The sequence below is a fragment of the Uloborus diversus genome, chromosome 4 (genome assembly GCF_026930045.1).
Source record: "Uloborus diversus isolate 005 chromosome 4, Udiv.v.3.1, whole genome shotgun sequence".
In the NCBI taxonomy this organism is placed as follows: domain Eukaryota; kingdom Metazoa; phylum Arthropoda; class Arachnida; order Araneae; family Uloboridae; genus Uloborus; species Uloborus diversus.
The window spans coordinates 49,722,256-49,746,965 of record NC_072734.1 but is presented as its reverse complement, the minus strand read 5'-3'; the positions used below and the strand labels follow the sequence as shown (position 1 = coordinate 49,746,965).

The 24,710-nt window shown below is 32.1% G+C and overlaps 1 protein-coding gene across 1 annotated transcript in view; it reads left to right on the top strand.

Moving 5' to 3' along the window:
• LOC129220560 (pancreatic lipase-related protein 2-like) overlaps positions 1-24,710 on the top strand; it is a 56,956-nt gene that overhangs the window by 217 nt on the left and 32,029 nt on the right. Inside the window, exons 2-7 of the mRNA XM_054854990.1 lie at positions 1,502-1,648; positions 3,008-3,116; positions 4,145-4,246; positions 8,629-8,739; positions 10,522-10,607; positions 21,094-21,229. Coding sequence (XP_054710965.1) covers positions 1,502-1,648; positions 3,008-3,116; positions 4,145-4,246; positions 8,629-8,739; positions 10,522-10,607; positions 21,094-21,229 — 691 coding nt within the window. The remainder of the gene's footprint in view (positions 1-1,501; positions 1,649-3,007; positions 3,117-4,144; positions 4,247-8,628; positions 8,740-10,521; positions 10,608-21,093; positions 21,230-24,710) is intronic.

Genomic DNA, 24,710 nt, shown 5'->3' with positions numbered 1-24,710 from the left:
TCTGATCTAAAAAAACGTCGATACAAAATATTTATGTAATATCTTGTTTACGTTTCCCAGTGCAGAGACGTATTCATTTTCCTTCGAATATCGTGAAATAATTAAATATTATTATTGAGACCGATTTAGTATTACAGAAAACAGCAATACTAGTTTGAAAATAGTTATAGGGTAAGAAGAAAATGTAAAATACAAATATGTGTTTCAGTATTCAAAGAAACCTTGTTATCTTTACTAATAATAAAGCTGAAAGTCTGGATCTCTGTGATGCGCATAGCGCCTAGACCGTTCGGCCGATTTTCATGAAATTTAGCACAAAGTTAGTTTGCAGCATGGGGTGTGCACCTCGAAGCAATTTTTCGAAAATTCGATGTGGTTTTCTTCTATTCCAATTTTAAGAACAAAATTATCATAAGATGGACGAGTAAATTACGAAATTATCATAACGTGGAACCGTAACATGAGCACAAGCCAATTGGCGAGAAAATTCACCATACATTATTTGTAAATATACAGGCGAACCAAAAGACCTTTTAATATTTCTATTACGGACAAAGCCGTGCGGGTACCACTAGTATTTCATAAAAGGGAAAAGTTCAGTATAATACTATTTACCTTTTTTCAAGATAATAATAATAATAATAATAATAATTAAACTACTTCAATTGGGGACTCCGTTACTCTATGGTAGAAGCTTCGCTTCACATGCCGGAGGTTGCGGATTCGATTCCCGCCGCTGCCCTGGGTGTTATTTAATCTCTCTAGGTGCTGTGTGAATCTTTCTTGTGTTGTCGTATCTGTTAATAAAGAAGTCCAAACTTTCGCGGCAATGGCAACAAACTTTCCGTAGTAGTTTATGACGGACACGCCAACAAAAACAAACTAATTCTATTGAAATTATGTTGCATTTAAAAAGTAAAAGATATTTGTTGTTACTATATTGTCAAAATGCAAAACAAAATTTTTAAACTGGATAAAAATGCTACAGAATAGTGTTTTGCTTTGGAAATATCCTCACTACATTGTGTATGACGACTTATTATTTTTTTTAAAGACTAATAGGCCATAAACTACGAACGAGAAACTGCTCCAGAATATGTTTCAAGTCATAGATTTTTCTTTTCTTCAAATTATCTCTTATGGCGGCTATTTAAACTCCTAGGCCTAAGGTTATTTAGACACCTAGACTAGCTCTATATTACAATGTCTAGCCGAGGTCTATATTTTTGATGGTGAAATGTGCTCGGGGTAAAAAGAAATAAAAGAGTTAGTGTAGAAAATATAGAAGCAAACCAAAAAACAAGAGAATCAAAAGATAAACCAATTATTAAAATATCTTTCACGCAGTAACAATATCATTGTAGTATATGCATTTTTTTTAAATATTTTATTTGCTTAAGTTTTTATTGCAAAATTTATAACACTGGCGCATATATCAATTTAAAGTCATGTAGGTAACACTTCAACTCTGAAGAAATATTTAGTGCATCTTCTTTTCTAGATAATGAAAGATGAGTTCATGAAAAACGGACTGTTCAATGTGATTATTGTCAACTGGTCAGAAAATAACAAACCTCCTTACTATCAAGCAGTTGCGAATGCCCGAGCTGTTGGTGCGCAGGTTGCGAAACTACTAAATTTACATGTAGTAAGTGTTCGAGACATTTTAAAATATTTCTTGATTTCTGAACCAAAATTTAACACTTTTTAAGAACTAGCGTAGCTTTCAAATGGAATGAAAATAACTTATTGAACTGCAAAAAAAATAAATATTTGTGACCAAGGTATATTTAACGTGCCCCATTCACCGTTAGCGAAAACGGACGATCCTCGACCTGCTAGCATCGAACATGGGACCCTTCTGTTAAGATTTATTTCCCTAGACACCACAGGAGACAAGTATGCTTGCACAAGTACTACTTTGCTTTTATTTTAAACTCGAATGATTATTATTTCAGGAAAATATTGGTTAGCGAGAAAAGTTTTCATGACAAAAATTGAGGGGTTTTTCTGTGGAATACTGTCATCGAATCAGGCGTTATGAAAGAAAATCCTACTGAGTCGGATGTTTCTTTTCAGTAAATTTCAAACTGAAATGAAATCTTTCGAATAAAAAAAAATCCAAGTTAGAATGAAAGTTATCAGGAATCATTCACAAAGGATTTCACGCTTTGAGAGGGAAGGGAGTTTAGGAATTGTGACGAGGGGTAAGGAGAAGTACCACGTATTTTTATAACAATTTGCTTACGAAAAACATTGTGAAGTAATCATTCATTACGTTTTGAACCTAGGGGAGGGGTAAGAGAAAGTGTGATACTTTGCGACGAAGGAAGGAGGGGCCAAATTTGCTGCATGTGAAATCATTTACGTATACCCCCTTAAGGCATATAGAGGCATGAGACAGATCGACAAACTGAACGACAAGCGAACAACTTTCTTGTTACACAAACCAAATATAATTCTTTTATATTTTATGCATCAGTTGAAATAGCTTTTTTTCATTATTACTTCCATCGGTTCTCAACGATCGATACATTTACAGTAAACAAATTGATTTTGTGCTCTTCTTTCGTTATTTTTTTGCAAGACAATAAATCTAACGAAAAAAATCACAATGTTCTATTTTAAGACTCGAAACTACAAAAGACTAACAGGGGCGTCTTGTAGTTAAATTTTGGGATGGAGAAATTCTTAATTTACCAAATTAAACTAAATTTTACAAATTATGAAACACACATGCCTATACATATACATCTATCAGGTATCAGGTGACATTCGAATTAAGGGGGGGGGGGGATTTAAAAAGGAAACAGAACCGTTAGACAAAATTTGCTGGTTAAGGAAATTTTTGGAAGGTCACAGTGACCTACCTCCCTTAACCTCCTTCACCTCCCATCGGGATGCCTCTGAACTCTGAGCTAACGGCACTGCATTCTTTGTCTGTTGATGTTTGAATTATATGAAATAAGTGATGCTGAGGGCATACATTTTAATATTTTTTTTACAGAATCATAAAGGACTAAATCCTGATGATATTCATATCATTGGACATAGCTTAGGGGGCCAGATAGCTGGATGGATTGGAGAAAGGATTCCAAATTTGGGCAGAATTACAGGTGTGTAAAAAGAAATATTTTTTGTGATTAAAAGTTCTCAACGCTTCTTTTTTAAATAATTGGAAAAATGTGTGAACATTTTTTTGTTTTAGCAGTTTTTCATAGTGGCATGAAGGTTTTTAAGACTAATTGTACAGTTTTTAAACATTCCGATTTACTGTTAGCTTTTAACGTTTTTTTTTTTTTTTTAAATGTATATCTAATGAAAGAAGCTGAAAGGTAACTATGTAATGACTTAAAAAGTTTCCTTACATTATGTAACTGGTTTAATTATATTATTTTCTTTTTTAAATTTATCAAACATTGAAAGATGCTTTTACGTTCTTTAAAATATCTATGTTTTTTCATTCCTCCTTATGTTGTATGTGTTTCTTTGTAAACCGGGTTGGTTTTCATATCAGTTCATTTCTATTGCTTAATTTTTGACATATGTCAGTATTTTATCCAAAATCTCTTAAAACTGCTTATACGTTTTTCTATCTCCTACTAGTGTATTCTTAGGTTAGTATTTATCAACTGTTAGGTTCCAATGTTGGGAGGTATAGAGTTACTATGGGTGGGGGGGGGGGGGGGGAGCACGCTGACGGTTATCAAAATTTTTGCAAAAAAAAGTCAAATCGGTGTCAGAAATTCCGTGAAAGTGAAACGTCTTCGCTATGGCGTTCTGGTTAAAGCGCCCTCACTAATGGCAGTAATATTGTATTTATGTTTCACCAAAATTGTATTTTAATCATGAATTTTTCTCTATTTTTTCTTATGATTTACTTAATGTAGCAAAGTTATCAATGTTCTTAATTTTAATGCAATATAATAATAACTTAATATGTTCCGGAGCATAGAAGCTAAATAAAATGTAATGTAAAGGAAAGTCAAAGTGTGGGTCAAATCCCTAATCATGAAATTTTTCTTTTACTTCACAGGTATACGCATCATTTTGTCAGGATACTGGATAATACAAAAAATCAATCTATAAGTTGCGTTAGTTTTTATACATTTTCTTTTTTTTTTCCTTTTTTATTATGTAATAGGTTTAGATCCGGCTGGTCCATATTTCCAAGATGCAGAAAGAGAAGCTAGATTGGACGAGACGGACGCAAAATTCGTTGATGTCATTCATTCAAACGGAGGAAGTAATAATTTTTGTTGCATAATTACTTCTTTCAAATGTAAAAACGTTTAGTATAGAATAATAGTAGCAGCCACTAGCGCAGCCAGAAATATCTTCTGGAGGGGTTTTTCTTTTTAATCAGAAATACCCTCTGGAAGGAGTTTTTTGATTAAAAAAAAAACTTTCTGAAGGGGGTTTTTTGATCAAAAATACCTACTGGAGAGATTTTTTGATCAAAAATACCTTCTGAAGGGGATTTTTTGATGAAAAATACACTCTGAAGGGGATTTTTTGATCCAAACAGCCCTTTCATAGGCATAAACTACTGTATTAGAATTTGCATGTGTGCTAAAACCAATGGCTCTGGGGGGTGTTTTCACCCCGAGAACCTCCCCTTCGCTGCTCCACTGCTCGTGGAAAACGCTCCAAATATGCTCCAAACGTTTTCTATGAAACATTTTATGCCACTAAAAAAAATAGTTAGAACAAAAACGCATTGCAGGCACAAGGCTTAATGATAACGTAACTGAACAGTGGCTCCCAAAAGTGTTCGTGCAACTTGAAATGTTGTAGTAAACCAAAATAGCGCAAAACTGAATTCGAAGATAAATTTCAATTTTTTTCCGCATCAATTTGTGCCATTCTAAAAAAACCCACTAGTTTTTTTCAAAATATTGGCTGATTTTATTTTTGAAATTTGTCAAAAAAACAAAGAGACAGAGAAACAATACGCCACAAAAGTCATCGGACACTGAAATATTTTCGAATAAATTCATGATTAAAATCATCACATGTCATTTTTTTATTATTTTAGTATTGTGTTGACTATGTAAAGTCATTTGGCTTTAACTTTTTGTTTATTCTTTTCCTGATATTCTAGTTGTTATTTTTAAATGGCTGGTATTCGTAAAAAACAACAAACTAAGTTTGTTGTTTTATACTGTTGTTTTTGCGTTCGAAGTTAGATTTTATTCCCTCGCAGTATTGGTAAATTGGCTTAAAATGTCTCTAAAGTAATTAATGTACACCATTCCATCGTGAAATTCTTGATAAAATGCGTTTTAAGAAAGGAATTGGATCGAAAACAAGGTAAAAAAAAAGGTTAACCGGCAAAGTTAACAAAGCGTGATCGGAAATTTAAAATTAAAACATTTAAGAGAAATACACATTAGAGTGCTGCAAAAGTTTCTGCAGAATTCAATGAAAAATTTTACGTTTAGTTTTCTCCTAAAATTGTTCGCAAAGTTCTAAGATTAGCTAGATTAAATGGGACCTCTTCCAGCAGAAATTTTCTTGTTCTGGCGAAAAACGGAAAGCTTAGGCTTTCCGTCGCAAAATCAATGATAAACAGATTCAAAGCATTTTGAAATAGCGTCTTACTTACGGATGAAAATAAATTCAACATTTTTGGTTAAATTGTTGTAAAATTGTAAGGAGAAGAAAAAATGAGGAATTTAATCTTAAGAACTTAGTTGGATCAGTTAATCAGGACGGTGAAGGTGTTTTTGTGTGAGGGTGCATATCAGCATCAGGACTTGTTAGTTTGGAATTTTTTGTTTAAATAATGAATCATGCAGCTCATTTAAATGTTTTTAAAAACAATTGTAAACTATTAGCCCAAAATTTGGTTATCTGAAACAACTTTGTTTTCTATCAAGATAATGATAAGAAGCACACGGTTTTCAACATTTGCGTCTGATGCCTCTAAAATTGTCCTTAGGCTTAGAATTATCTTCTCAGTCGACAGATTTCAACTTAAAGTGACATATTTACAGAAATCTGGAGGATAGATTACTAAAGTACAGCAATAAATCGAAAAGTGAACTAGAAACAGTAAGAATCAAGGAACGGTTGAGTACTTATTCAGAAATTGCATAAAAAAGAAAGAAAAAGCAAAGAAATCTATTCCCAGACGTTTAAAAGCTGTTATTGATGTTACCGTTAAATTATGCAATGCAGTTATTTTATAGAATATCTAATTATTCTATAAATAACTGATTGTGTCCGTTAAAGTGTGTAATATGTTACTAATTTAACACTTTAACTAGTTATTCTATAAATTAACTAATGAGAGACAGTTAAAGTGTAAAATAAATACTTTATCTACTAAAATAACTATAGGTATTCTATAAATAAACTAATGATAGACAATTAAAATGAAAAAGAAGCATTTTATCTAATTTATGCAGCGTATAAACGGTATTTATGGAAACGTACCATAAAACGAGCTAAGCAAGCTCTCTCCCAATGGTCTGGAATAGTTTATAAATGCAGTAGGGCTATAAGGTTAATGTATTTGTCGTGCAAGATATATGATTATTTTACACTTTAAACGGGCTGCAGATCGTTATTCTAGGAAATAATTAGTTAAATCATGAAATACAAGAGAGTTTTACACTTTATCCGACACGATCAGTTATTCCATGAAATAACTAGGTATTCTATAAAATAAAGGATTTCATACTTTAACGGTAACATTGATATTGCATGATATTCTACTAAATAATAACTTAGTAAAAAGTTAGATTATTTACTAATACATAGATATTTTTTCAAAGTGTACGACGACTTTTGTGAGATAAAGCTTCTGGCACTTTTCGATTATTAAATTCTTAAAAATCCAGTTTTATTATGTTATTAAAAAATTTCATATAGTTTTGTTAAAACTAGAACATAGATCTTATAAATAAATACCTATTACAAAATATCAGTTTTAACCAATGAATAGGGGCATATTTCATTGAAAATCGTAAGTGTACGAACACTTTTGGGATCCATTGGACCCAGGAAAACCCAGGAAAAATAGATCTTACCAAGTCAGGATGTATTATTCCTTATTGTTTTTTGAGCAACCACGATTGCTTATTGTTCTCACTTGACAGTTTTGATGTCCTTTGATTTTATTTTCCCCCCGACTAGTTCTGCAGCACCACCGTCGACCGGTCCCTCCAGATGCCGATCCTCTAGCGAAAACCGTCTCCAGGTTGCATCTATATCCTACACTTACACGCATACATACATGCACAAACACATACACACACAAACACACACACACGCATACATACAGGCACCTATCCATACACAAACACACAAACACACACACACGCATACATACAGGCACCTACCCATACACACACACACAAACACACACACACGCATACATACAGGCACCTACACATACACACACACAAAAACTCATACACAGACCTACCCACACACTCATGCCTGCACACAGACACAAACACACATCCCTACACACAGATGCACGTAACCCCCCCCCCCCTCCACACACACACAACTACCCACACACTTATGCCTGCACAGACACAAACACACATGCCCACACACACACACATCACCCCCCCCCCCCCCCCCACGCACAAACACACACGCCTAAATACGCACAGATACTCGTGATTGCAAAAAACCATAATTTGAATTCAAGATGTCAAAATTCATTTTTTTTTTTGAACAATTATGATTGCTTATTGCTTTTACAGGACCGTCATTAATGTTTCTTTTAACTTTCAGATTACTATGACGACAAGAATTATTCTACCTTGTTGCGTTTAATATTTATTTAGAGAGACTAATTTCCGTCGTCATGGTTACTAATGGTTGCGTTCATTCATTTTTTTTTTCAAGGTTAAACTTAACAGACTTTACATTTAAAAATAATTATTGTAAACTTTTTTATGTAAAACTACGTTTTCTCAGGAAAAACACCCATATGGATGAACTTAAATAACAAAACTTCATCAAACACAAAATTTGCAGATAATTAATTCCCATCATTTAAGATAGATAATAAATAAAAATGCCACAATGGTATCCGCAGTAAATATAATCTCATGATAAGTGTGCGCATAATAACAGATAATTCTTACTCACAATTGATACAGAATCGCATCGGAATCGATCAAATTCATGTCCAATGAGTTAGGATAGTATTTTGTCTTTCGATTACCCTATACTAATGAAGTAGCTTGTACAGTACTGCATCGAGTTGAAACGATCTAGTCCTCCTCCAAAGAGTTGGGATACTCTTTCGTCCCTTGATTACCTTATGCTGGTAAAGTATCAGGTAAAGCTTGACCACGAAGAGATGGCGAGTGAACTGGAAGCGAAAACGGACCACTTCATTTTGTAATAAGTAGAATCAGCGATAACAGGCTAGCAATAAATTCTAGCGCTTTCCCTGATCCTACCTATTACAAAATGAAGTGGCCAGTTTCTGCTTCGACTACCGTCACGCCATCTCGCTGTGGTCAAGCTTTACAAAGGCAGCCAGAAGCGTTCCTGCGACTCCGACTACTAAAATAAACAAAATGCGATTTGTCCAACAGATGCACAGCAACTTGTATCGTGTACTTGTAATTATTTGTTTTCTTGTTTCTTGAATAGGTTACGGAATAGGTGCTGCAATAGGCCATATCGATTTCTTCCCGAATGGAGGTAGGAGTCAGCCAGGATGCCGTAACATAGATTTCAACAACACGAAGCACGATTTTCTTGGTATGCAGTCAAAAAAAGCTACTTCTATAACAAAAAAACTTCAATAAACTATGAATTTTATTCTGCTTCTACTGTGATTTCAGGAAAAACTGGTAGTTATTTCAGGAAAACAGTAATACTACATTGGAAAGATTTTAAGTTGTTTGGAACAAGTTTGCAAAGAAACTGTAAGACCAATGAAAACTCAAGAACTAGCCTACGCAGTTGTAGAGAGTTTTTTACTAATTAGGAAGGACTGAAATGATTTTCTCTCATCTCTTCGTTTAAAGGGGTTGTTTTATATTTTGAGGTGAGCTAACTCTAAACGTTTGCGTACGCAGCATAAAGGGAAGCAGGTGGTAGAGTTTGATGGTTGAGAAGATGGGTAATTGTTCTATAGGATAAAAAACTTAGCCCCAAACCCTTAGATGGGAGTTTAGAAAGATTTAATAAAAGAAAAGACACCCAAATATTTTTTTCTACAGCTCTGGATACTACTTATTGTTATGCACCTATAAAAATAGGAATAATTCCATCGGCCTGCTACCAAAAAAAAAATTATTTTCCAAAAGCTGATTCTAATTGATTTTTAGACGTTGATTTCAGAAAAAAAAGTTTTTTTTTAAAAATTCATATTCTTTCCAACTTTTCAGAATTTTTCATATTTTCATAGCCCCACGATGAAATAGTGTTGTACGTAAGGAAACGGATCAGTATATAGAGTCACATGTTGTCATTATGGCAAAAGCTGTAAATTTATCTGTCTCTAGGGGGGAAAAGTGAAGCAATATTTAAGTTAATATGCCCCCAAAAAATGTTTCAACAGAATAATCTTAAAAATAGCCCTTCTTTGGGGAGGTGATCGTTTTGAAATGCTCAAGTTAGTTATTATCATAAGAGGAATTTCATGAGAATTAGGTACGACTTGAAATGATGAATCTTTTAATTTTCTCTACCCCCCCCCCCCTCTTATTTCAAGCTTCTGCTCTCTGTTCAATTATTCCTCGATATCTAACTGAAACAATTCTGTGCAGAGCGGTACAATTTTTATAAAACTGTTATATATATGCCGGGTTTCCTTCTCGCAGCAGTTGAGTTTGGGTTTCCTGTTCAAAGTTTTAACCTGTTAATTAAATATACTAATCGGCAACAAGGGCTATCATGAATTCACCCAGCGCATTTTGCTATACTTGTGAAAAATTTGTAAAGAAAGATTAAAGAAGTATAACTGATCTTGCGAAGAGAGTATTATGCATATTTCGGTGTAAAAGTTGGTGACTAGGATAAGTCATGGAGTCCAACATAAAGTGGTGACCCTTGCGTAGAGGATTTGAGAAAGTTGTAAAAAGGCATGAAAGTCTTTCCGTTTTGGAAACGGAAATTAGAGCATTAATAATGCATGAATCCAGATCAAACTAAGCAGAGGTAACTATTCTAATTATTATAAAATTAATATTAATTCTTAACATATAATTTCCAGTTGTTTCATGTGTAATTTCGTTTGTAAATAATAAACTTACAGATTTTTCGAAAAGACCTTCGTCCTCCTAGAATGTGTAAAAGCTGTTTTTTTGCCGAAATATTTAAGCCGATTTTGAGAAAAAACCTCATTTGTTTCATAAAAATCGATGCGATATTTAAAATTATTTCTCCAAATAGTATAAAAATCACTCACTACTTTACAATCACTTTTTTATCACCCAAACTTTGCAGGCCAGTGATTATTATATTCGTTGCTGTTTTTCTTATAGTTGTTTTAGTTTTATGAAGCATTCATGTGAACTTTTTTTTTTTTGATTACAGCCGGAACATTTATTTCCGATTCCTGTTCACATAGCCGAGCAGTTGATTATTTCACCGCCTCTATCAACCAGTGTGAGTTTTTGTCGGTACAATGCAGCACCTACTCGAAGTTTAAAAATGGAGAGTGTACGATAGAAACTGCACCTCTTGCAGTCATGGGATTTCATGCCAAGAAACCTGAAGACACTAATGAAAAGAAACTGTTTTTTCTACAGACAACCGATACTGCTCCTTACTGTACAGAATAATACTGAGACAACAACGCCTAGTAAAATAAAAGCTGCTTTTAAGGCGCCGTTAATCTTTAGAGCACTAACTTGTTTTATTTGTTATTCATTCATTGAAGTTGTCATACGAGCATAGATGTACAATTTAACTAGAACGCGTATTTGGGTTATCTTTTGGTTGTGCAAATGGAAGCACTGCTTGGCGACCTACTGCTTGGCGACAGTAAACGGCCGATAAGGTTCTTTTTTTTAATTGATACATGCATCTGCCATCTACCTAGAAAGTCGGAAGTGGTTGTCGAAAAGTTGATGATTTGTGTTATGTTTGGTATTTTTACAGTTCCGATTTTTTTTACAACGCTACAGTATTCAGATTACACCATTCTTACGTGGATTTTTTTTCTTTACAAATTATAATTTCTTCAGTGCTAGAAATTAAGTACGATGAAGTGAAAGTGAAGATGAAAATGGTTCTATGTGCGTTACCCATAACAGTATGCATCCCGTGAACAAAACTTCTCCAGATTTTATTAAATCAAAAATTTGATTGATTTAAAAATTTAATGCGCTTGTTTCGCTCGTTTCAATGTGACTATGTTTATTTTGAGGCTAACCCATATCCGCAAAAGTTGTAATCCCTAAAAACTAATAGATGCTTCCATTTCCGCCTGTAAACCGAATGTTAGCTTTTCCATCTCATTGGTGGTCAGACTGTAGTTAGCTGTCATGACTGGATGGATACTTTTATTGTAATAGTTCTTTCTTTTAATTAGTGTGCACTTAATCAAAGTTTTTTTTTTTTTTAAGAAAAGTATAACACTACTTAAAGCACTATTCTAAAGGTAGAATAGAAGAAAAAGCATTCATGACACGTTACAGCACTGTATGTATGCGCGTGTAAAATTAAATTAAAATGGTTAATATTGCTTCAATCACCAAATTTTGCAAAAATAATTAAAGTATTACAAAAAACTTCAAAGTATATTGAACAACAATAACATTTTTGTTCAATGAAAGACTAGAACTTTTAAAATAAGTTGAAAAATATGAGTTGTATAGTTATTTGAACAAACAGTGAATACAAGGATTGAAAAGCAAAAAAAAAAAAAACTAAATCTTACCCGAATAGAATTATTCCCTAAAAAGTTTGAAGGAAGGCGAGGGACAAACATGCATACATCTAACACTCACCTACTTTACTTTTTAAACATTAAAAAAATGTAAAAAATTCATTCTGAATAATTTCTTGTTCTAGGCGCACTTAAAGTATTGTAATCTTATTCAACACATATTTTTTCAACTGATTAATCAACAATGTGGCCGATTTTGACTGATTATCGATTACTAAAGATTAGTAACTGAATACTACAACACGGTTTATTTTTTGATGTTCAAATTATATGCATCAAATAAAAATTTTCCAGTAATTTGGTTTTTTTGCCATCAACAAGGCTTCGAAGATGGCTATTATCAACAGAATTTCGTGCGGTTAAAACGTGCTCCTTTCAGAGTAATTTTACTTTGTTTTCACATTGGCTCAGATCAGTGGTTGGAAGTTACGCGCTACAAGTAGCGACGCTACTGTAGTAGCTGCATTTTTTAGTTGTTTGTAGTGTAAAGCACTACTGTTTTAAAAAAGTAGAGTAGCGAGTAGTTCGCTACAAAAAAAGTATAGTTTGTAGCGATTTCTAGAAATTACTTTCGAATAAAGTTTTTAAAAAAAAAACGCATTTTCAAACGAATCTGACTGGTGCAAGTCTTACGCGAGTAAAACTTGCACCAATCAGATTCGTAAGCCTGAAAAATACGAGCTGACCTCTGACATATAATTTTGACACCATATGTTGTATCTGTTTAATGCCATTAGTTTGTTTGGCATAGAAACTTTCACATTTTCCTAATATTCGCCTTGAATAAAGCATGGCTTAGAAAGAAAGAAACGATTTTTTTTCCGTTTCATGCAAACTTTGCCCGTTAAGCAAAAAGCTTTCGTATCAATGCCATTTGTACATGCAGTCAAACTAATATTTAGTACCCAAGAAAGAAGGCGATATAAGCCCTGCGCTTCCGCTCCGAAAATTTTCGTGTAGCGGGTAAGGAATTGGCGTCAGCTGCAAAATTCGTTTCTCTAATAAAACTCGCTCTATAGACATTTCGCGTTATTCGAATTGCGTTGTACCCCGAGTCCACTGTTGTTAAAAATTGCACATTGAAGTAAAGTAAGCATTTTTAGTTATGTTTCATGTTTCGGATAATTAGTAGTACCGTTTGGGATATTTTTCCAATTTCTTTATTTTGTCTTTTTTACTGATTGAGTATTGATATATTAACATATTAAAAGTCAATTATTCAATGTTGTGAGTTTTTGAGGTTATTCGGTAAAACAGAAAAAAGCTTTTATTTCATTTTATCAGGGGCGTAAGAAAAGAGATGATGTCCAGGTTCGGAACCCTAGCTTGAAGCTCAAAAGCAATCAATTCCTATGAAATATAAGTTCCTTTAAAATTAACTCATATAATGAAAATTTAAGTTTCTCTCTTTTGTTTAAAAGATGCATTTCATCATCTAAATCAATTTAATGTATATGTATGTCTAGTCTTTGTACAATTTAAATCAAATTACGACTGGATATATCTCAATTTCAAATAGCCGAGTTGCACTTCTTGAATGAAATACTATTTACTATCAGGAAAGGATTAAAAATTTGAAGGTTGAATTCCTTCCTCTTTTAAATCCTTTTTTGCAGGGAATATTCGTGCAAATGGTAAAACATATGTGGATTAACGAATCGTTTCGGTAAAGGAAAGAAAGAATAAATAATTTATAGCAATATTCCATGTTCAAATGAACCAATATATCAATCTGAACATTTTTTTAAATTTTTTGATTCAATCTCAAACAGTGTGTATGTGTATGTTATTTTTTATTTATTTATTTTTTAAAAAGTAGCGAAGAAGCGACTACATTTCAAAAGTAGTTTGTAGTTGCTACATTTTGAAAAAAGTAGTTGTAGTTCTAGTTAACTACATTTGTGCTAAAGTAGTTGCAGTTGTAGTTCGCTACAAAAAAATGTAATTTTTCAGCCACTGGCTCGGATATTTCTGCAGTCAGAATTTAAAAAAAGATAAGTAGGGGAATGTGGGGCAAAGTGAAATAGCCGTACAAAGTGAAATGATGAAATATTTAATCCGCTTTTAGCACCACTAACCTAGTAGTATTTTAACTATGTAGTAACATTTGTAGTCAAATATAGTCACGAAAAAAATACCTCTGAAAATCAAAGCATATGATAATACAAGCAATTTTCAAAAATGAATACTAAAATCGGAATATTTTGTTGTAAGTCAAAAAATTATTTTGATATTATCAAATAGTAAAATTCTTGTTATTAACATTTTTAATATTAATTTGGGTCTTCTAATGTTCGGTGAAGTATTTATTTAATTAATATTTAGCTTATTTGCATTTTTTATATTTTTCACAATTAGTCAAGTGCATGCGGAGCAAAGTGGATGGGGCAAAGTGAAATAGTTCCATTTCCTTTACTCATTCAATTATTTACTAAATTTCGTTACGTATTCATTTATTGACTTATTTATTTACATTCTTTCATTGAATAATTTTCTTATTAATTCAATTATTCACTCATTTTCTTCTTCCTTTGCTATTTTGTTCACTTTCCTTGTGTAATTATTAATTAATTCGTTAATTTATTAGTTAACTGTTTCATTATATTTTTTATTTATTCAATTATGCTTTTATCTGCTCCTAAATTTGTTCAAAACCATTTTTCACAATCGAATAGAAAATACTTTATTGGAAAAATATTTTATTTTTCACTTTGCTCCATGAAAAGAAAAGTTAAAAATTTTCCAGTCCTTATTGAAAGAACTTACTGCCAAAAATTTTAAAATAATACTACTACTACTAATAATAATAATAAACCAATGTTTCAATGTAAGTTTTATTATAAAATTCAATCTTCATTCTTTTTGTACTATAATTTTCGAAAAAGGTTTCCAATTTCTTCATTTTGAAAACGCTCTTAACCATTTCACTTTACCACACATTCCCTTGTCTATTTCATTTCAGGCATTATTTTCAATATTAAATATTTTATAACAAATCAAAGTTATCTTAAATTCATGTCCCATGCATAGTAGAATAAAATTAGATTTTGGAACTGATACTAAGCTGATAGTTAAAACTTAAAGTGATGATGGATTATAAGTAACCATAAGGCCGAGTAGTCTAAGCGATGGCTTCACACTTGATGCGGTGGGTTCGACTCCCACCCTCACTCCAGATGTACTTTTCCCTTTTTGTGCTGCATATTCTATCATGTGTTGTTTATATGTACTCTTTGCTGTATAGAATAAAAAATATATATCATGCGCAAGGGAAGCAAGACATTCACATTGTAGTCCTCATCAAAACAAACCTGTGCAACAAGCACCACAAGAAAGAGGAAAGAAAGTGACCATAATATGCATAAACATTTCTGAAAATATCTTAAAATAGTAATTAGTCATTAGGTATAGCTTGACCACGAAAAGAATGCGAATGACCTTGAAGCAAAAACATCATTTGTATCATTTGTTATAGGTTGTTTCTTAGTATGTTGGAATAGATAGGATTAGCGAGACCATGCCTTTTGCTATTGGGTGCTTTCTGGCAGATTCTACCTATTACAAATGACACAAATGACGTTTTGCTTCAAGGTCATCCGCCTTCTTTTCGTGGTCAGGCTTTAATCAATGTTGTCTCGCGCGTGAAGTCGCGTTCAGGGGAAATCAAACAAAAATATCTCTGGATAAAGATACAAGTGTGTTATTACTTCTTTTATTTGCAATCTTTTGTTTCGTAAATAGAGGTATTTTTGTAGTTATGAAAATAAAATTTAATTTTTTTTGAAATTAGTAAATAGGAATATGATGGCAATAATTTCTTTTTCAAAGTTTTCTTTTTATTCTTAGCTTTTGTTTAAATATTGTCTTCGTTCCGGAAAGTAAACTTGGTTTTGATTTTAGACAAAAATGTGATCAACAAGTGCTAGTAGAGTGAAAAAAATGAGAGAATGGTTGCAAAACGGAAACTAAGTCTTACAAAAGAGGATAGTAAGAGAATATCTGAATGAAAGGCAAAGAGGCAGCAGACGACAAAGATAAATCTGATAAATCACTAGAAATAGGAGCGACGAAAACAAATTGATACGGGAGTATTTCAAGAGCCGAAATTATGTGGAGTAAGGGACCTTTTTCTGAGTGCATACTGAAATTGCTTTGTATGTTTACAAAAAAAGTAAAAATAAAAACTTTTTACGTAAAAATAGTTCGCTACATTTCATGGAAAAGGAGTAGTTGACGATGTGAGGGGTAACTTCCAAAGTCTTGTTCGTCAAAATATAATAAGTATGAACGAAAATCACAAACCTCAAGCTGCTAAATAATTTGCTAACATAGCAAATTCACGCCAAGCACAAAATTATTCTGCATTGGAAAATTGAAAAAGATAGCGCAGCAAAAGTTCCTGGGAAAATGCAGGATCAATAAAAGAATACCAAGCTTCTATAACATTCATCTCAAAGAAAGAGCATAACCTATAAAACCCACTCGCTTTCAGGAGAAACATTCATATTTTAATCGAAAAATTCAACAGAACTTCTCATAAAGAATTCTTGAAAATTATGAAGGCAAACTCTATCCAAGGGAAACAACAAAAAGGTGCTTTTTTTGGAAAGTAGGTGCTTTTTTTTTTCTTCAGAAAATCGCAAATTGTCACACACGTGACATTTTTTATGTTTGCATTTTTTTAATGCTAGCATTAAAACAAAAAGTTGAAAACCAAGTTTTATAAGTCTAAAATTAATGCCCCGCACGTCACAGCAATACCTCGTTAAAAAATATCAATTTTATAAATATTTGTTTCGCTTAACAGTCATATTACATAAGTACTTTAACCACATTTTTTAAATTTCTGTACTAAATAAATAGTTTCAAAAAATTAGTCTTATTTCCCACACACAACGGTCGTTGGTTGGATCTATTGGGTTTTTGGCGCAAAAGCGTTGATAGGCTTTACTGCACCCGTGACGGTGGAGTTTCCTGCGTAAGAATTAAAAAAGAAAAAAAAGTTACAATTATTCAACTTTTGAAGCTTAAAACAAAGAAAATTAAGTAAAATGATACATTAACTCGCTGCTTTCCTTTCATTTCTTGCATTCAGAGAGCAATATTTTTCATTGTATTTCTTCTATTCAACGCGCTTGTATGATTTTTTTTTTAATTGCAAAAATCAGCATTGAATCACATAGGCTTATGTACCTAATAATTAAAGTTTTTAAATGATGTGATCGTGTGTAACGACAAAACAGTTAAATTTGCTCTTTCTTTAAACCTTTCACGCATGAAAGATTTTAAAGAGATTCAGACTTGAATTCAAGGCTAACAAGGTTGTAACGTAGTAGCAATAAATCAAGGATCACGTGCTCCATTGATGCTCTAAAACACATGTTAACTGATTCAAATACTTCATAATCCTGATGATTTCATGAAGTGCCTGAAGCTGCGAATGTATAATTTTTAACGCCTTACAAATTCGTTTGCAGAAATTTCATCGACGTTTATGGAGAAATTCTGACAGGAAATTAGAGGGGAATTCTTAACCAAGGTTGGTACTTTTTCCCCTCAAAAATAAATTTTGGTTTGACACATTACTTGACGATTTAGTGGAGATCTCATTCCGAACGAATTTGTTTCGGTCAGTCAGAAGACATCCATGAACAAGAAAATGAAAAAAAAAAAAAAAAAAATTACCACTAAATGATCTTTTCTAGTTTCTGAAGTGTGTTAATAACTTTTAATTGATAAATGTCTTTCTTTTATAAAACTGTCAGAGCCGCTACATATTTTGAATAAACTTAACAGCAAAAAATGTGAGTGAAACAAAATTTGTAGAACATATGCAGGGATTTCTTAAATTACGTCTGTTAGGACCCAAAACTCCGCATTCAGGATTCCGGTAAGATCTGCAATTCGGAAATTGAAATTACTATCATTACATTTTTAAAGTTAAAAAAAAACTACAAATTTTAGGTCTAAAAAAGATTTATGTTTGTTTTTTCTTACAAGTGACAATTAGCATTCTTATTGTTACGTTCCTGAGAAAAGGAACTTAAAAGATTTTGCCGAAAATCGTAAGTGAGAAATGACAGGGCTGCCATCTTTGGCGTCTTGTATATAGGCTCAAGAATATATTTGGGCGGGGCCTCCGTGGCTCTATGGTAGAAGCTTCGCTTCACATGCCGGAGGTTGCTGGTTCGATTCCCGCCGGTGCCATGGGTGTTACTTCGTCTCTATGTTCTGTAAATCTTTCTTGTGCTGTCTTATCTGTTAATAAAGAAGTTCAACCTTTCGAGGCAATGGCACCAATCTTTCCGTAGTAGTTTATTACGGACAGAACAACAACAATATATTTGGGAAAAACAAACTCATCGCACTTTTTTTATGAATTTAAACATATGTTAAGCGCAAAAAAAAAAAAATCCAAGACCGTCAAAGTAACTCCCTAGTTAAAGCGACATGGAGTCTACTATGTATATATATATATATATAGAGAGAGAGAGAGAGAAAAAGGGGCTCAGCTAAAAATAATCTTCAGAAAATCTGCAGAAAAAAATTTTTTTTGAAGTATTTTTCAAGATTTCTGCAGATTTTTAGACGACAAGCAAAATCTGCTTTTTGTCTTCAAAATAATCTGCAGAAAATCCACACAAAAAAGTTTTCTTTTTAGTCTTCTTTTAATATTCTGCAGATTTTTTAAAGGTAAAAAAAATCTGCAAATTTTCTTCAATTAGATCTACAGAAAATCTACACAAAAAATTCTCTTACAGTTTTCTCTAAATAGTTCGCACGTTTGTAGATATTTTATGGTCACCAAAAAGAAATCTGTATTTCAATTCAAATTATTTCTTAAAGTTTTATTACAGCATAAAAGTTTTTCACACTTTAAATTTTTTTACATTTTTTTTCAGTTTTTAGAAAATTAAGCACATTTCTTTGTTTCTCTTATTAAAATCAGTAATAAATTACTTAAACTTTTCCCCCAAGAACTTTGATTTATATTTTGATAACTTAAATTGAAATTTAAAAGCATTTCAACACGTTTGAAACATTTACCAAATAAAAAATGTCTGTTTATTGTATTATACAAATAATATGACATGAAAATCAATTTTAATATAAGTGCATGATTCAAATCAAATAAAAGTGAAATTACAATACATCATTTTTTTTTTTTTGAAAACAAAACGATATTGAATAACGCAAGTTATTACATGGTTTGAAAGGGCTTTCAAAAATGTCATTTTCAAGAAGGATACGGATTAGAACAGAGTCAAATTTGTCTCACTTGGAGAAAAATCAGGAAATTGAAATTAAATAAGAACAAATATGACTTGAAATAATGTTCTCGAACGGCGCGCCGCTCAAGTACAAACGCACCGAACGCCAAGCCTCTTACCGTCCACGGAGGCCTCGGTCCGTCTCGCAATATTCGGGTGCCACAAGCACAAGGCTACGAGAGTGGATTACCCCTCGACCAGGTGACGCGTATTGTTTTTTTTTTGCTCCGTCACGGAAACAAATAATTAGGGAAATTTTAAGTTCCATCTTTGGAAACCCATGAAAACATATTGGATTCATGCCTCGGTTCACAAAAAGGTAAGACACTTTAAAATTCACCAATTATTATTTGATTAAATTAACTTTTATTTAATAAGTGTATGGTATATTAGGGTTAGTTTGAAATGTTATGCCTAATCGGAGGTTTTTAATTTTTGAAATTTTTTCTTTTTCACCGATTGACTTAAAATTTTGAGCGAACATTTACGTTGTCAATATCTATTAATAAAAAAAAATGTGTTACGATGTCTCAATAATAACCAGCCTAATTAACTTAATTACTTTCCACCACGTGGTCGATTTGGAGGAATTTTTCGAAATTTTTAATTTTTACAAATTGTTCTATTTATTATTTCGTCTTGAAACTTTATACTAATTTTACAATCATAGCGATGTATTTTTGTGACAAATTTGGTTTAATTATTTCAATTTGCATAAGCTTCAATTCAATAAAATTTAAAATTTCATTTTGGATGCGTAGTTCAAGTTTTAATTATATGTTTTGTTAAACGAACATGAAACACCACTCTGCAGTGAATTTACTCATTTTTATTAAAGAAATGTCGAAACTTAAAATTAAAAATGTTTTCGGATTTTAATTGCATTAATTTCATTTGTTATTAATTGTTATCTACTATTTTTAATTTGCTGGGTACATTTTTTGCAGTTTATCTACAGATTTTCTGCAGAATATTTAAGTATATTTGAAACATGCTTTCTTCACAAAATCTGCAGAAAAAAATCCGCAGAAAAAATCTGCAGAAAATTTGAGCATATTTGGAACACGCTTTCTGCAAAAAATCTACTGATAAAATCTGCAGATTTTCTTTAGAAAGCATGTTCCAAATATGCTTAAATTTTCTGCAGATTTTTTTAAAAGAATTTCTGCAGATTTTTTTTTAGCTGGGGGGGGGGGGATCACCTAATTTTAATCAATTTATCGCTTTCTCCTTTAAGAAAAGAATGAGTAAAAACAGAATAAAATAAAATGAACAACGGTAAAGTCAAAATGGCTACAACTATTATATCGGTAATTAAACAAATCTGAAAACGCACTCATGCATAACAGAAGCATTGCAAAAAAAGCATTGTTTTTCTTTCATTCGGACATGCTTTTAAGTGCCACGCAAAGTCAAAACAAGTGTTTTTTACAAAAATAAGGAAGTAAGAAGATTAATTTGACAGATCATTTTTATGTTTGACATTGAAAAAACCTCTATTTGCTGTCCGCAACCCTAATTTAGTCAATAGAAAAAAACGTTCTATATAGTTCTAGAAAATATTCCGCATCTACATAAGACCCTGCTGATAGATGTTACAGTTTCTATTAGAGATAAGCTGAAGTTCGGTAGATTTTCGTTTCTCCTCCCTTGTCGATTGCAGTAAAGATTAGTAATTGTTTTCTGTCATGCCGGACAAATTATTTTGGAAGAATATGATAAGTATAGAAAAAACTGTTTATAAAGAAAGTGAATATCAAAATCAAGGTCATCAAATCCCATTACGGTTGAATCAAGCCGAAAGGCAAGAACTTAAGCCAGTGTTCCACACAGTGTGCTATTGAACAGGTTTTGTGTTCAGCAGTTGTGGAAGTATTTAAAACTGTGGTACTAAAATCACAGCGGAAAACCACTGCTAAGAAAAATCATAAGCAGATAAATTAGAACTACTTGTGGACATCGTCATTGAAGGATACAATGAAAGTGGTGATTTTATTTATAGGATGCATTGTGGGAGTCGTATATGCGATATTTCCTGATTTGGGAAATATTGTGCCGGATCAACTGAATCCTTTGAATAGTAAGTAAATGATTCTGTTTTTCTCTTTTTTACTACATTTTTAAGAATTATAAAAATCATCACATAGAAGTAAACTTTTTCAAAATGCATTCTGCAAACGTTGTCACTCTTCTTTTATTACTTTATCAAGAGTCATATTCCTTTTATTTCAACAGCAGTAATTTTGATTTTAATAATTCATCAGCAGCAGTTTATTTTTTATTAACTCGTAAGCTGTCATTTTTCTTTATTTTATCCGCAGTCTTTTTTGTGTGTGGAAGGGGGATTATTATTATTTTGTCAATAGACATTCTTTTCTTATGATTTCATCAGCATTTTTTTTTTAATATTAGTATTTTATCAGCAGTCATTCTCCTTCAGAAATTTTTTTTTCTGGAGTTTAAATTGATAGTTTTCAGTTTGACACTATATATTTACTCCCTTTACTATGAGATGATTTTTTCATGAATAATTTACTTAGTGATTCTTTCGTTGGAAGGATGATTCAGATGATGCCAAAAAAATCAAGATAATAACAACAGCTCAAATATTGTTTTCTTCCATCCAGACAGTATGGGCAGATTTTTTTTTTTTTTTTTTGACTTAATAGGAATTTAAGATAACAAAAAGAACTATGTTGTCCGCTCGAAGATTTAAAATCCTTTGTGCTGCTGCTCGAACAAGCATGTTTATCGCAAAAGTATAAGTAAGATTTAATAATACGTGTATGGAACATTAATTCGCCGCTGGTCTCACTATGCATTGTATAACCTTTTTCTGGATAAAAGTAACTAAACTTGAAAGGGATGCATTTTAGAATTTGGCAATTTTTTTCCTCCGAGTTTTATCAAATTTTGATAAGTGACAATGTAGAACAACTTTTCATCCGAGATTATTCATTAGAATTTTAAAGCATCGATCGTCTTTTTTTTTTAAATAGTGAAACTGAAATGCACGTAAAAAAAGATGTGTTTATACTTTCCTTCACCTAACAAAAATGAAGTATACTGTATATTCGTTCTAAAGAAACAAATAGTTGCTACAAATGGCTATCGTGAAAATTTTTTTAATATTTTAATTAATATTTTGTTTTCTTTTCTTATTTCAAGGAGTGAAAAATAAAACCATTTTGGGTCATTCCATTTCAAGTGATCCAAAGTTTTTTCCTTCACCTTTTTGTGTTTCTTGGCTCATCGATTGGACACTTTACGATCATCAAAAGTCCAAATTTTTATATTTTTATCTCCTTTATTTTTTTATTTATGAGACTTTGATTTTTAGAAAAACCCTCTTTTTTTTATAGATGCTTGAACATAAAATGAGCAATAACTCATCACCAAATATAGATAGAAAGATGTGGTACAAAGCATTTTATAGTACATTAGTTGCTGTTTAATGTGATATACAACATGACTAATTTCATAAAAAGTTTCATTGTAAAAAAATAAAATTTATGTTTCAAATTTAAATTTCCCAGAAAACGTACAATGAAAATTCAAAAAAAATCGCAAAAAGTTTTGTAAGTTTTATTTTTACTTGTGCAAAATTTCAAGTTGGGATGACAATGGGATCATATTTTTTTGAATTTTTGATTAAAATTTGACTTGAGAAATAATGATATTTTTCAGATTCTATTTAGTTAAATGTGGGGCTCTCTTACTGGTTATGGTCTGGTGATAGAAAGTAGTAATTAATCATTTTGCACAAATAAAGATGAAATACACATAAGTTATTGAGATTTATAAAAAAAATTCATTATACGTTTTCTGAGAAATTTAAATTTTAATTTCATTTTTTTTAAATAAATTTTTGCATAAAATCAGTCATGTTGCATATCATATTAAACAGCAACAAATTTACTTTAAAATGCTTTTTACTAAATCTTTTTATCTATATTTGGTGCTGAGTTATCATCCATTTTATGGTCAAGCATCCATGAAAAAAAGAGGGTTTTTCTAGAAATCAAAGTCTCATAAATAAAAAAAAATAAAAGAGATAAAAACCTAAAAATTTGGAATTTTGATTATCTCAAAGGGAACAATCGATGACCCAAATTTCAAAGAAATACTAAAGGTGAGGGAAAAAATGTCTCAAATTTTGGATCACACACTTGACATGAAATGACCCTTTTGTTGTTTTGTTCAATATAAATAAAAAGAATTCTGTTTGCTGTTCTTGAGCTTGAACACGCCAACTTGAAGTGATTTAAAAAATTAGCTAAAGAGGTAAAACATTTCAATATTGTTCGGACCTCATTGAAAAAAGTTATATCCTACGTTAACAGAATTAACTCTTTGACATAATTTTCATGTTCCTTAATACGGAATTTAAGAGAACGTAGGGTCTGTCCTATGTATGTCATTTGACACTGACAAGAAATACTATAAATGCTCCATCGGTCAAGTTCCAGAACCGGATTTATGCACTGATGAAGGGGCTTGCATATGACAGCCCCGAAACAACTGTTTGCTGAGTTTTTAACTGTATTTTATTACTTTATTTGTACTTTATGCACGTTGATGCTTCTATTCTGCTTTTGAATTTATGATTTGTCTTATCTGTGAACGATTATAAAACTATTTCAATGGTGTAGTTATTCAGTAGTACTTAATAACATTCTAAACTAATGGGCTTATACATTTTCTTCTTCGTTTTTTTTTTTTTTTTTTTTTTTTTTTTTTTGGTTTTTACGCAGTCGGATTTTTTCATTTTATTTAATATATTTTTATGTTACACTTTTTAGTTGATTTTTATCGACTTAGTATTGTGATTATAAGACGGTACATTTCGCAATCTTGTCATTTCATTGAGAGAGTTTGTATCGTGAGGTTTTTTAAGTAACTTGCGGTGGTCTAAACTACTGATAATTAGTCCCTCTAGGGACCTAACTCGGTTTAAAGCTACATGTGCTGCTTGGCTTTCAGCAAAAATGCACGAACTTAAGTCAACCACAGCACAGCTGTATAAACAGCTTGTATAACTCATGATGACGCGAGAAAGGAAACGTCTTCAATCAAATCTTTCTCGCCAAACTAAAACAGCCTGTCAAGAAAGTACACGTCGCGAAACTCAGTCTCCTGAATCACGACAAAAACAAATGCAACAAGTTAGAGATGAAAACCGAATTAGTAGACTGTCTTTCTTATTGCACGGGTTTATTTTGGTGAGGGCTACAATCTAAGTGTCTTGCCTCCCTTACACATGATATATTTTTATTTTAGTGCAGAATACATATAAACAACACATGAAAGAATTTACATCAGAAAAAGGGGAAGGTATATCCGGAGCGAAGGTGGGAGTCGAACCCACCGCCTCAAGTGTGAGAAGCAATCGCTTAGACCGCTCGGCCACTGAGGCTCCAATAAATAGATTTTGTAAACAAAAATTCAGGCACTGAAAGCTACCTGCATTTGTCGCACGCTGTGTCGCACGCAGGTAGCGTGCGACACGATCCCGAACTGGCAACTGGTTGTTAACATGGTGAGTTTTGATTACTGTCGTA